Source organism: Lissotriton vulgaris, chromosome 9, assembly GCF_964263255.1.
Source record: "Lissotriton vulgaris chromosome 9, aLisVul1.2, whole genome shotgun sequence".
Classification (NCBI taxonomy): Eukaryota; Metazoa; Chordata; class Amphibia; order Caudata; family Salamandridae; genus Lissotriton; species Lissotriton vulgaris.
Window position 1 is genome coordinate 349,007,448 of NC_141697.1, and position 14,524 is coordinate 349,021,971.

The 14,524-nt window shown below is 44.4% G+C and overlaps 1 protein-coding gene across 1 annotated transcript in view; it reads left to right on the forward strand.

The window, feature by feature from the left end:
- The window catches only part of UNC79 (unc-79 subunit of NALCN channel complex), a 644,685-nt gene that overhangs the window by 540,890 nt on the left and 89,271 nt on the right, over positions 1-14,524 (forward strand). Inside the window, exon 45 of the mRNA XM_086937713.1 lies at positions 14,248-14,325. Coding sequence (XP_086793839.1) covers positions 14,248-14,325 — 78 coding nt within the window. The remainder of the gene's footprint in view (positions 1-14,247; positions 14,326-14,524) is intronic.

Consider the following 14,524-nt stretch of genomic DNA (forward strand, 5'->3'; position numbering starts at 1 on the left):
TGCCAAGGGGGCTGTAAAAGATGGACTGACAAAAATGACAGTTAGAGAGAAAAGTACTTGCAACAAAATGTATTATCATAACCATTATTTGCAAGCCATTTTGTCATTCACCTTAGACATTTGTTTCCTTGAAAAATCATATTGTAAGACTATTATTACAGTCGTCTTCATGTTCATTGTCCTACTAAAATTCCTACTTTTTTGTGAGACTTGAATCTGGGTCTAGTCTAACTCACGCATACCCCTTTTGAGACATGAGTTTATTATCTGAAAAACTACCTTTTTATTAGTGATCACTTGTGCAAGGAATAATATCATCTCTTTTTTTGTCATTACCCTGTATTAGATTTCACAAGACCAATACCATTCATTGTACTCTTCTTCAGTTGAATACACCCTGTCTAATGTTGTTTCAAGCGCTCTAAAATTTTACCTGGATGGGATAAGACCCTCTAAGCATCTATTAGTAATTGTTGGTGGTCTTGATAGAGGCAACAAAGCAGATAAAGTCACTCTTTAACACATCACAACTGTATCCTTCCAGAGTCACGCTCAAAACCCAGAAATTTGCAAGGAACTAAAATGAACTCCTCTCCTTGCTTTCTGCGAGCATTACTTGATGACTGCACACCTCATTGAAGAAATGTGGATTTCAGCCAGGAGGATCTGCAAACCTGTTTGCTTGAATCCTGGGTCGTGATATTCTGTGTTGTCTGGCCACGTGTCTTAAGATGTTAAAACTGTGTAACAACCTAATTGAAAATTGAGGGAAAACAAGGCAAAAAAGTATGTTAACAGTTCCTTTTGGCTTATTCACAAAACACAAGTATTCACCCCTCTAGCAGTGTCTATGTAATGCTCTTGCATGTCAGAAGCAAAATATAAGAAGTAGTGATGACAGATAGGCCTGCAAGTTCAGACCCAATATTTTACATAATATTTGTGCGTCTTTTGCATGTGCAGTCACAATGTTACGAAGTACAATTTCTGATAGATATATCATGCACTGTATAGGTATTTCAATTTCTAGATGGATAATGTTCCCCCCAAATCATGTCCTACTTTACTTCCATGTCACAATCCACTAGAATACAGATTGTGTTGCTATGTCTTATTCAATGAAACAAAGAAAGCACTTTGTCTGATTTTGGTACTATGCAGCTGTTCTACGTTTCACCCAGGATTTCACATCCTTATACTACAACTTTAACCCCTTCGCTGCGGCGACAATACTGCCGCAGCGCTCGGGGGGAGGGGGGTGCTCCCATGCTCGTGACGGACCCGCTCCGTCACGAGCCTCGGGCGCGCTGTGCTTGTGATGGAGCGGTTCCGTCACGGCCCCGCCCGCTCAATAGAACGTCCAGTGCAGGCGCGAAATCAGCGCCGCGCAGGTGCGCCGAGCGGGCCGTGACGGAACTGCTCCATCACCAGCACAGCGCGACTGAGGCTAAACACATGCCTCTGAAGTGGATGCAGCAGACCACTCAGCCTCAAGGACCGGCTAGCCATAGCCCCATGACAAGCCTTGCTGCTATACTCCCAGCAATACATTCATAGGACTTGAGCTTCAATGTGGGACCCAATGCTCAGTCATTGCATTATTAGGAAGTCTGCGGATTCAGCACATTACTGTAATTTTGTTATTGAAATAACTTAATAGGATAAAATTGAGTCAACACAGTTCTAATCACATTTACATTAACGTCTCCTGAATGATGATTTAGTAGTCTCAAGCTTTTTTTGTGTAAATATAAAATGACAATTAGTTTACATATGGAGCCCATTACTTTCCCAATAAACCCTGTAATTGCACATTCTGTCAGAAGATGCAAATCAGAAGAAATATAAAAAGAGCCGAGATCGCAAAAGGAATACGATTATGTACTTGCAATATTTTATTGAAAATAATGTCAATACTGCAATTAGTTGGAAACGTGTGTTTTGCTAAAGAGGTTTACTGAGCTTTAAGTCGAGATAGGCAATGATGCAAATAAAAAAAAGTAAATTAGTCAAACCAACTTTCCCCGACAATTTAGGAAAAATGTTAACCATAAACACAGGGGCGTAGCTAGAGCTTGTGGTGCCCGGGGTTACCCCTCAGATTGCCACCCCTTGGGAGGGGGGGGGGGGGGGGGGGGGAGGGGGTTGGGGAAAAAGGACGGGTAGCAGAAGTCCGAGTCTCCGAGGAGAGACACGTAGTATTGCTGCTATGCTGCTAACAGTTACCTCGATCATGCGAGTTACATGCACATAACATTATCCACCATTTTGGAAACAAGTCACTCCTATGAAGCCCATTAAATGCAAGTCTGCTCTTTTTCTTGCTTTCCTCGCTGCTCTAAAAACATGTCATAGTCCATCCCGCCGGCCAATAAACAGCCGTGAGATGCTCTTCCAGTCGGGTGATCTTCGTACTATGTTAACAGCCATAGCATCACTGTTGCCAAAACCGTGGATTCAGGACAGCAGGGATCTACGATTCTTCTTATATTAACCCCCAGCTTCTGACAAAGCACCAAAAAAAAGATAACAATCTCCAACTGGTTTGTCTGGCTCGGAGGTATGCTGTGTAGTTATTCATGTTCAATATTCTTTCCACTATTTCTTTCCATTAATTACTTCATCTGATTCAGGTAAATCCAGTCCAGTAATTTGTGCCCTGAGGTATTTTTATTATTAGTTGGTATGCATCGCTATATAGAGCTACTTTGACAGTCTGCTTTCTATACATATAGAGATATTTTTTATTACCCCTAAGGTTTAGCAGCACCAGAATCTCCAAGAGGTAATCTACCAGTCCCAGAAATTCTCTGCCATCAACAGAACACCGCTTCGTCCTCCGAACCATGCTACAAACTCATAGATTTCCATAACTATGTTGACCACTGCACTGCCACATAACACTACCGCACATCCTCAGTCACCATCATACCATAATCCTCACTCGCATAATACTACTTCCCAGCAAAAGACAGACTACCACCAACCATCACCACCCTGCTACCCACCAACAACACACTAACGCCCCATTGGACCGCCTTAAAATATCTCTGCATCACTTTACCTCTATATCATCTCAATACTCTCCCACACCACCACACTGACAACCCCACCTCAGCCCTAGACACTCCCCAATCAACACACAACAACCTCAGCACTACCACGTTAGCACCTTCCAGCACCACAACACTATTCACTACCACCCAATGCAAATCACAAGTGAGCCAATCACTACATTTCTCCAACAATATAATCCAACCACATTACAGCATTGCACAGTCGCAAAATAAATGCCCTGCTAACCCCGACTGCAGTAAAACTGGTCTAACAATACCACCTTCCTCTATTCCACCACAGCGCTATCACCAATACCATAGCAATACCACCTGAGAGACCCACATTACCATCTGTCACTACCAAACTATGATTCCCCATCATTCCACTACATAATCCCTTTCTATTACCTTGTCATATCACAAGCAGTAGCACCCCCTCACATTACAACCACTTCTCCTCTGACAACCACACTATCCCTGTTACACTGCCACCTGACTCCCAGCTCAGAGTACCACTTACCTACCCCACCACTCCACTAACTTCCAGGAAAGTCCACCACTGAGCCCCAGCATCACACTGCCACCCGGTGAAGTAACAGCCCAACACTGCACAACTGAGGAAGAATGAAAACAGGTCAAATTACAAACCATCCCAGGGTACCAATACTGGCAGCACATGTACATACATAAGTGAGCTTTAAAAGAACACAAAATACTTTTGGATGACTAGTGCTACCAGGATATTGGAAATGTTTCATGCACCTACTAATCCCAGTATAAGTTAATATCAAGCCTTTAATGACCCTTATGAGAAGAACTTTATTAGTTCTGAGTCTTCCTTGACAACTCTCATGCCCTGGTTTATTTTTCTAGAAGAACCTTCACCAGAAAAGTATCACATACTTCACAGCGTTCGTATATAGGGGTTGTTGCTAAATTATTTCTGTATCACCCCTCTCTAAAACTAAAGTAACTAACAGACCATTGGTTCTCGCCCTAACTATCTCTTAACTATCACAATAGTATTCAAGCTCTTGTGATAGTTAATCTAAATCTACTACAACCATGAGAGTGTGTGATTGTGTGATGCTGCTGTGTGTGTTACCATAAGACAGGACACACAGAAAAGCTGTGCAGCAGGTTAAAAGAAGCAGATGTATCTATCACTCAGGCACTTCGAGCCCTTATGTTAGCAAACGCTGACGCTCTCTAACTCGTCATAACCAGTGTATTTTGTTTGTGCTTTCCGTGACGATGAAACCTAGCATTTGACATTGATTGAAGCTGTATTTATATAGCGCTTACTACTCCTGACGAGGTACTAACTTGCTCTTTCATTGTGCGCCCTGCCCTTATTTATACCAAGGTCCCCTCTGGTGACTCATGCTGGGAGGTTTGAATGGCAATCCCCAGCCTTATAACGGTTGGTGTTGTGGAGCAGCAGGCACTGGAGGACTCCGCACGCTCTGAGGTGCTATACATGCGCTCTGCTCTCTGCCAGCGTGCCAGACTCACTCTCCACAGCGCGCCCGGGCCCCCACGCACACACTAAGCGCTTAGACTTCAAAAGGTGGTTTTCCTGTTCAGCTGGATTGGATTTAAAGCTGAGATCTGTCCCTCTACTGCCAGAAGCCCCACACAGTCACGAGTCAGCAGAGTCCAAGAGGAAATTGGGAATTCAGCAGTAATGGGTATTAGAATTAGAAGTGCATAGATCCTCTAACTAACGGCAGAGTACAAAACGAGTCTGGGTGCTTAAAGAGTGTAACACTTGTTGGTGCATGCCATCGTGCACAGTGCAATGATTCTAATTGGACGGTCGGTCACGGTCACCAGGTTATTCTTTCCTCACCTTGAATAATTTTATAGTTGTTGCGTGCGTGCCCCTGCCGCTGCCCCCGGCCGTATGCAGGCTGCAGGCAAGATGCAAGAAGAAGAGAATGGTCTCCACAGTAGTGACGCACTCATCCGACTCCTCGACACGACGAGGGGCGAGCATAGGGGACGCGGGGCGGGCGTTGAGCTTGTAACGCGTCACACTGCTATGGTGCGGCGAGGGCTGGCCAAAAATGTCCTTACAGGGCCGTCATTAGTTGCGCTAGCATGCGCCGCGCACGCTACTACTGGATTGACGGCCCTGGAGGACTAGTGTGAGCGAGGTGTGGGGGTGGGGGGGCGGGCCAACAACGGTCATCACAATGTTGAATTTCGAACCCGACCGACAGCAAGTTTACAGTATTTAGTTTTAAATGCCCATAAGAACTCTGTGCTTAGTGCTAACTTTATTACAGATGGCTGGCTGGGTAACAAGTGAAGTGATGACATGTAAAGAGAGCCGCCGCCCGCCCTACAGTCACAGAGGCCGCCGCGGCTGCAACGGGCCTCGGCCTCCTCCAGTCCAGACAGTCAGTGCCGGCCCGTGCAGCCGCGGCCGCCTCAGAAAAGGTGCCACCTTAAAAAAGGTGCCACCTGGGGCGGACCGCCCCCCCTTGCTACGCGGCTGCATAAACAAATGCAAAATTTGGCTACGTGAATCAGTAATAGTGAAGCTGATGAAACTAAAGAATACTCATAGGGCTCTGTAATTTTTCAGGCACGTGGACGCTGTTTTGTACAATTGAACTTTCTTAAAGATGACTTATACTTGCTTTAGGTGTAGAGATGCAAAGATGCACTGAACATCTGCCAAGCAGGATTAATGCTAAAATTAAACTAGTCCTTTTCAAAGCATATCCTGAGTCCCTTGATACTAGAGTCCTCATCCATAGACCCTCATGATTGGTCATAATAATCAGTTAATTCTATGTCATCCGTAGAGCACAGTATCAATACCATTTTCTTAGTTGAATAGCACTTTAACTCAGAGGTTTGAACGCAAGATGGCGCTGTATAGACGCATAGTGGCGGGGCTCACTCTCTGACCTCTCTCATCCCTGCTTTTCTTACCACTGTCGCTAGCTGATGGCTACCTGGGCTGGGTGTTTTAGCTTGACGTTGTGTTCCTTCCCAAGCTGCCGATGCAGTATGCCGATTGGACTCCTGGCCGCGGGTGACGAAATGAGCGGCCTTGCTGGCTGGTGCTGCTTGCTACTGGAACGTGCCACGCGGAAGTGCCATGGAGTTCTCTGCAGGTGGGCGGGGCTCACCAGCATTGCTTACACCTACTGGCATGCCTCCAAAGACTGCAAAGCACCAGAAGCACAAAGGGGAAGTGCTTTTCTTATCTGCAAGACTTGCTGCTCACACGCTGGGCACAAGACAGGACTCTCCGTCGGATCAGACTGGCACGGGCCAGGTAAGCCGACTGACTCATGCCTGGGCAAAATTAGGCCAAAGTACATGGGAGCAGGGAAAAGGAAGAATCAAACAATTGCTAAAAAATACTGGGACAGGCTCGATGTCTGAGGAGTGATTTGTGGACCCCTGTAAGGATGCTCTTCTCCAACCACCACCTGTAATAATAGAATTTTTTACCTCTAAGGGTCCTGGTGGGGGTCCAGCTCACATGGGCTCCACTGAGAAATGAGGCGGGCTAGACCCTATTGTCATCTTGGCACCCGATGTATTGGCTGGGGGACCCTCCGCACCACTTGCTGCAGATACAGATCCGGAAGACCTTTGTGGACTGCCTCCATTGCCACCAGAACAGTCCTTACATTCTGACCTTGAGGAGTGGAGTGTAGCCCCAGGCAAATCCATAGTGGCTTTAGCAGTAAGCTGCTAAAGTTAACTCCGTTAATCAGGCTTCTAATCTTGGGGAGGAAGGGCGTAGACAGTGCAGATCAGAGCGGACCGACGGTGGTGGATCTCACAATGGATGGGGCGCTGACAAATTCTTCTCTCTCACTGATGGCTCAGACTCGGAGGCTCTAACTCAAATTTCAGCGAGACCAGTGGCACTAACTCTTCATCCCCTGGATCCAGTATATCAAGCGCTCAAAACACGAGAAAGCCCTTAGCCTTAGAAACAATATAGAATCCCAGAGGAGGAGAGTGAAGAACTCGGTCGGCAGCAGCCTGAAATGGGATTATTCCCTTACAAAAATACTTGGGACCCTGGAGGAAGCAGAAGCCCTGAATGAAACAGCCTCACCACCATACAGACAGCAGGGAGTATGTCTCTAAACCCCCAGTTAGGTCTAATCTTGGTGTCTATTAAAGAGAATAAGGCTGAGACACGAGCAGACGGCAAAAGGGCAAGGCAGGCCACAAAAAAGCTGGAAGGCGCCATTCTGAAGGTGGGGAAGGCATGCTCTGGGATCGGGGAGCACCTTAGCTGCATCAAGGACAGGACTACAGCTTTGGAGACAGATGTCGCAGCAGTTAAGGAGCACGTCAAATAGCATGAGGCCCAATTAATCGATGTGCAGTGGAAACTAGAGGACATGGAAAACCGACAGTTTAGGAATAATCTTCGCTTTCTTGGGATTGGTGAAGACCTTGAGGGGCACAACATCCATTTCTTCATTTTGGATCTCTTAAAGAATGCTTTCCCAGAACTTTCAGAATGAGACTGCGGTTCAGAAGCTCAGAGTTTACCAGTGTCCTTTTGCTTGTAATAAGCCAGGCCAGTCTAATAGAGATTCAAGACAACCGAGGGCTATTTTAGTATTTTTTGGCAACTTTCTGCTCTGCCAAGCAATTTTTGGGAAAGCCTGCCCTGATGCAAGAAGGACATATCTAGATTGCTCTTTTTTTGTATGCCCTGACTTTTGCCATATGACTGTGGAACGCAGGTGGTGCCTGCAACAGCTGATCAAACCATTTCCAGACGCTGGCTTCGAAGCATATTTGTTGGCCCCAGCCAGGCTACAAACTATTGTCCGGGGGTAACATTTTTTGTATCTGAAATTCAAGCAAAAGAATATTTGGGTCAGGTTCTGGCGAACAAAAACAATATGTAGCTTCGGGGCCCTCTTTATTAACTGGCTTGATTCACCTTAATGTAAGTGATTTCTCCCTTTTTTCTCTTTTTTGTGCTTATGGCGCTCATCTTGGTGGGAGCGGGGGGGGGGGTTACACCTCAGAGGGTTGGAGGGAGAGCCCCATGGTTCGTGGCCACCAGTCTCCATCTCAGAGATACGCCTGGCTGCTTTCAATAGTGGGGGTATAGCAGGAGGTGGTGGGAGTCTTGGGGTTTTAAGGGTTTTGGAGGCTTCTCAGGGAGGGAGAGGAGGTTGGCTTTTTGATGGTGTGATAATTAATACACAGCAAATGGCTATAAGTTTGATTATGTTTTTTTCCGAAAAACAACAGCACTGTGCATATGAATACAGTCAGGAGAATATGCTCTCAAGCGTAGAAAGTGCAAAAAGCAAAATAGACTCCCTGCCCATTATGCAAGATGGGGCAGCAGCATGGTATTTGCTACATTTGGGTGGTATATGCAGGCGGTTATGACAGTCCCTATGGGGTATGGCTTAACTGCGCATTGCTTCTATTGACATCTGTGGGTTAAATAATAAAGGGAAAAGGAGACGGGTACAAGGGGGCCTAAGATTCCTAAGAGCAGATCTATACTTTATGCTCATTTTATGCCCCAGTATTAGATGACCCCGGTCTGTTTTAACTTTTTGGCAACCAAACTCCCATCTTGGCTCGATTCATTTATAGTCTGTAGGGATTTCAATTGAAATGGATCTAGAGGGGGGCTTTGTGGTAGGGAAGAAAGCTATTCTGGGCAAAAAAGCGCATTCATTTAGATCCTTGGGGTATTTGCAGAAGGAGGTAGGTTTGATTGACGTTTGGCCCCTTCTGAAGGCCTCAGATCCTGGATGCTCTGCTCCCCATTGCAAGTTTGCCAGGTTGGACTATTTTTTTTGTATTACCCATAATAGTTATGGGGGCCCAGGTTGAACTCCCAAGAGTGGTGTCTGACCATACACAATTACTCTCAAGCTCTCTAGAGCTGGGCTTTGCTGTACACCTGGAAAATGGACTTTTGAGATGGGATTGTTGTTGCATCCTGAATATGTCAAACATATGAAGCCTTGGATCTTGTTTTTTTTATCTAAAGGGAGCTCCTCTTCTGGAATAGTTTGGGATGCATTCAAAGCCGGGGGGAGAGAGGAAACCCTGAGCTTCAGCCTCATTAAACAGAAGCGGGAGCTGGGACACACCAAGAAACTATATCAAATGCTAAGCAACCTGGAGGCAGAATTAATAAGTGCTGTAGAAACCGGAAAGGATCTTGCACCTGTGCTGAACCTGATAGCTATCACCAAGGCTCACCTAAATTAACTTTGCAGAGAAAATAGCCGGGAAATATTTGGCTAAAGATCAGCATCGCTATGAGTATAGTGAGTGAATCGATCGCTTTCTCGCAGTCAGGGTACCGCAAAAGGGGGTGGCCAGTTATATTAATAAAATGAGGAATATGCAAGGTAGCTTCGTTACGGATCCTGCTATGGTTATAGAGGCCTTCAGGGGTTTTTATGGAGATCTTTATAAATCTGCTCCAGACTGTGGCCCCGTGGCACAGGACATTGGCACTGATGGGCAAATAAGCGGAATCACTGATGAGTAGAGATCTCTTTTAGGGGGTGGTACACTACTTGAAGAACTACAGGTGGCTTTGTATGCCCTGCCATCAGGTACAGCAGCTGGGGCAGATTCCATCCCCCTTGAGTTTTATAAGGTGTTCTATGCAGAAATTCAGCAGGAACTGTTGAGACTAATTAACAAAGATAGAGTTGGGGCTACCCCCCCCAGGGACATGGGGCATTTCGGATATCATTATTTTCTTTAAAAAAGGTAAGGATCCTACAGCTCAGGATTCATATAGACCAATTACACTACTTAACCTCTTCGCTGCTGATGACGAGCTCAGCTCGTCATCAGCCACGATGGTCGTGTGCGGATGACGAGCTGAGCTCGTCATGTAACGCAGCTTTTTCAAATTTGCCGCACACAGCGGGAAAAGCCGCCGCAGCGATGCGGTTAATAACGATGTGAAGGTCTACTCTAAAACTTTTGCCAGCCGGTTAGCTGGTGTTATTATACATCGACTGGTTTCGGACCGGCAGCATGGATTCATCCCAGGTAGAGGGACCTAGGATCATGTCCAGAAGGATATTTCTTTTCTCTACGCAACAGAAGTCCTTGCAAAGCCTATGGAGGTGGCCTTATTCGACTCAGAAAAAGCCTTCAACAGGGTGTTGGGATTTTTTTTTTTGTGGCTGGTTCTGAAAGTAAATGGCTTGGGGGGACTTTGTCTATATAATACATGTAATGTATTATAAACCTATAGCCAGCTTACAAATAATTGGGCATGAATCAGAGCCCTTCTTGATAGAAAGGGGCACGAGACAGGGCTGTCCCATCTCCCCCTTGCTATTTGCCTTCTTTATTAACCACCTTCTCAGGAGGCTGGAATCTTCTCTGGATATTTTGCCCGTCAGTTTACAGGGCAGGGATAGACTTGGTGTCACTGGGTGGGCACGATGATGAAGCATGCCACCAACCAGGTTGGTGGGTGAGGGCTTCATGAACAAACAAAAGGGTTTGTACTCTGTCTAACAGTCTTGAGTCTATGCAAATTCACAATTAGGCTAGTCCTTATTGATTTCACATACAAAAATCATGGCCTATGCCGATGATGTGGCTATAATTACCAGTGATCCGGACAGGGTTCTTCACTCTGTTGATGAAATTGCAGAAGACTTCGGGAGTCAATCAGGGTTTCTGCTTAATAGGACCAAAACCCAACTACTGATCAACAGACATACCCTAGCCACCAAAAGCAGGATTACAGATGAAGCTACATATTTGGGAATATGTATTACTAAAGTGGAGCATATAATCGATCTAAATCTAACAGCTATTCTAGAGAAAATTAAGAAGGACTTCACCCTGTGGGATAATTTGTAACTCTCTATAGTGAGGAGGTGTAACTAGTTTAAAATGATATGCCTTCCTAAATTGCTACATGTTTTTCGTACCGTTCCATTGGAGGTTAATAATGAATGGTTTACAAAAATTGATAGATTAGTGGCAAGATTAATCAGGGTTTATGGGAGGATTAGGAGGGCTAACATTTTTATGTGTTTACCTAGAGACGGGGTGGGCACTCCTCAATTTTTGGTATATTATTTAGCTGCTTCTTTGCAATGTTACAGTATTTTATTCAACTGCCGGGTAATGGAACATGGGGCAATATGTTATGTACCCTCGATATATGAGCTCTTGATTGGCAGTTCAGCCCACAGCTGCCTACTGAAGTTCTTGAGACAAGTTATTTTAAACGGACCCGCTTTACAAATCTACTTGCCGCATTTTGTTATGATAATTGCCTAGCTCGGTGGGCACGCAGGGGATGTGGCAGGATTGCAGACCTTCTCACTGGGAATCTCTTTGCACCCTTTGAGGTGGTCTACAGTAGATTTAACGCTGGGCTTTTGGATTTTTAAAAATATTTACAGCTGCAGGATTTTCTTATGAGAAAGGCTTGGGGGGGCAGTAGGTTTTGATCAAATTCCCCTTTTGGAAACTGGTTAAAGGCACTAGCCCCTCTATCTTGCAGCTATTTGACTGTTTGCGGGAATGGGTCCCAGATGACTTGGATAAATATAATGGAAAATGGTGGGAGAGGCTTAAGGTGGTGGACACTGGTTTCATAAAATCGCTTGAAATGGGAGGGTAAATAATGTGCTCCTCAAACCTACAGTCGCAACATTACAAAAGGCTGTTTGACCTATATATAACTCCAGCAAAGATTGCGAAATGGGGCGGGGAAGCATGAACTCACTGTCCTAGATGTCATGCTATTGAGGCGGAGATGGTTCATATGTTTTACTCTCGCCCCATCTTAAAATCCCTTGGATTGGAAATTGCTGGCTTCATAGGGAAAGTTTTGAAGATTAACATTGCCCCATCTCCGCAGCTTATACTATTGGAGGTGGACGAGTCATTAGTTGGGTCTGGATCAGAAATACTTTTAATAGCAATGATGGTTTTTAGGTTGTGTACCTCCTTATCTTGGCTTGACCCTCAGCCTCCGACGTTTCAGCAATGGAAAGGGTGCTTCTTGCATGTTTACTTTTTTGAAAATACACTGTATGTACGCAAAGGCAAGCGGGCTAAAAGCAAAGGGAGGAGGATATGGGGGCCGCTCACAACGTGGCTGGCTAGGTGTTAATAAGTATTATTGTTGGGATCATGTTATAAACTGTGGTTGTCTACAAGTAGGAATGAATTATGAATTTGTGCCGTTCTTCTATAGAGTTTTATCTATCTTGGTTATCTTAATAGACTTTTATGTAATTAATTTGTGTACACTTGCTGCTATTGTTTGAAAAAAAAATGGGGGGAACATGTAATAAAATATCTATTTTTTTAAATGAATAGTACTTTAAGCTATATACCGTAACAAAATGTATCTTTCAAATTTGTTACATGGTAGTTAGGGGATTATTTGAAGTGTACTGCCATTTAAGCAGGAATTACTGACACTATGGACAATGGCGATTCCTAATAAGATCCAATTACAGAATAATGGGGAACACTGCGGGAATCCTCACTTGCTTTCCTCCATTTTGGTCCAAATTTTCACCGAACATTTTGCATGTTTTCAGCAGGCAGAATGCCTGGGTGAAAAACGCCAGACCAGTCATACTGCTTCACAACTTGTGATTCCCAAAGGACAGAAACTTTCATTTTCAGTTCCCTCAGAAATCTGTAATGAGGTACCTCGTGGTATTAAAGTATCTATAAATCTTGATTAAATTGCACATTTTTGTATTTACAAAAAAGGGGAGGCTTACATTTCATGAAACTGCATCATTACCTATGAAGAGTGAATGTTTGAGCAAAGGGCAAGAAAAAGGGATTTATTTCACAAGAAAGACAGAGCCAGGTGACTCTATTCCGCGGGTCTCTGGAGACGTGGATTGTGGGTAGCAAGGAGTAGTATCTATGCCTTTAAGGCTACAACCAAACTTACCAAATGAAGCATGTGTTTACAAATAAAATATGAGAATTTGATCAAGATACCTGTGAGTTCATTAGGTTGTTATGGCCTCCACTGACCTTGTCAAGGACCACCTGCCCTATGTAGATGTCCCTCAACATCAGATGGGATCTCTAAACCTTGAGGGCAACTGCCCATTGAGGCGCTTGGTCTGAAGCCACAAAGGTTAGTGGAGAGGGAGCCATGTTTGTTGCATCTCTTTGGCAAACGTTTTTGTTTTTCAAGAATAAAATCTAAAAGCGAAAAAATGCTCTTTAAAAACAAAATAATCAGTGCCCCTGACACACACAGAAATTCCTCTCTGCGCATGGAGGCCATTGGTGGTTTTCCCTGGCTGGGAGTGCCATACTTTGCATGGCCATCCTCAGCAAGGTAATCTAGTGAGGGTTGCACTGCCTTAAAGAGTACAGGGAGTCCATCATTGTGACCAGATGAGTCTGTGGCAGATGGGTCTTCAAGTCAAAGTTCTATGCTGCGGAATCCAGCTAATTGCAAAAACCACAGTTGATGGACAAAATGCAGAACAATGTCATACATTCACCCCAGTACAGAGATCTGGGCCCAAATCCATCGTTTTTTTGCTCTCCACACCACCCCAGTTCAGACATGGCCATATGCAAATCAGTCTGACCCTGTGCCTCATGGGAACAGTCCAGCCCGAACTGCCAATCCAGCTAAGGCACAACCATTGTAAACCCAGTCTGAAGGCAGAGTGCGGGAACCACAGGTTTGGTGGAGCAGCTGCCAAACTCTAAATTAGGCACTGGGTGGCTTTAATAATGTTTATTTGTCAAGAATTACCAATAATACTCCTTAGTAATTAGCACATGTACATAACCAACATTTATGCTATTTTTTCTTGTTTTGCTTTGCTGCTGGAAGAGTCATAACCAGCTCTTCCATAGCTCTTTTAACATACATCATAATATTACTGTGTTCACACGAAGCTCTACATTCCAGAACACTTCTTTGACCCCCCCCTCTTCATGCTTGATATGTAATTATGTGTAATTATGGGGACACTATGTATATATTACAAATGTACATGCTGATCATCCCTTTCTACAGGAACCACTATTTAAACCATGTACTATCATATGTGTATGTGCGAATTCAATGTAAAGTTTGACAAATAATTTTGATTGCATGTTTTCTAAATTGCTTAACTTATCACAGTTCTCAAGATTTCTCTAAAACACGAATTTCTTTTCAATTTCCTATCAGTTTATTTGCGCAGATGTTGGAACAAAGCTTGCAGAGTCCACAATTCTAAACAAACAGATGATCGCTTGTGGGCCAGGGGTAAGTACCACGTCGTCTTTGTTGTTATGTGTACTCAGTTACCTCTAAAGAGTGCTGTTTTACTAAACTTAGACTCTCCTTCTTGCTGTTATTCCCATTCAGTGCTCTCATTCTGTGCAGATTGGAAAAAATTTAGTTGCCAATGTTTTGATTTTGTTTTGGCCTCGAACACCGCTCTTCCTTAGAAGCCAGGAGTTAT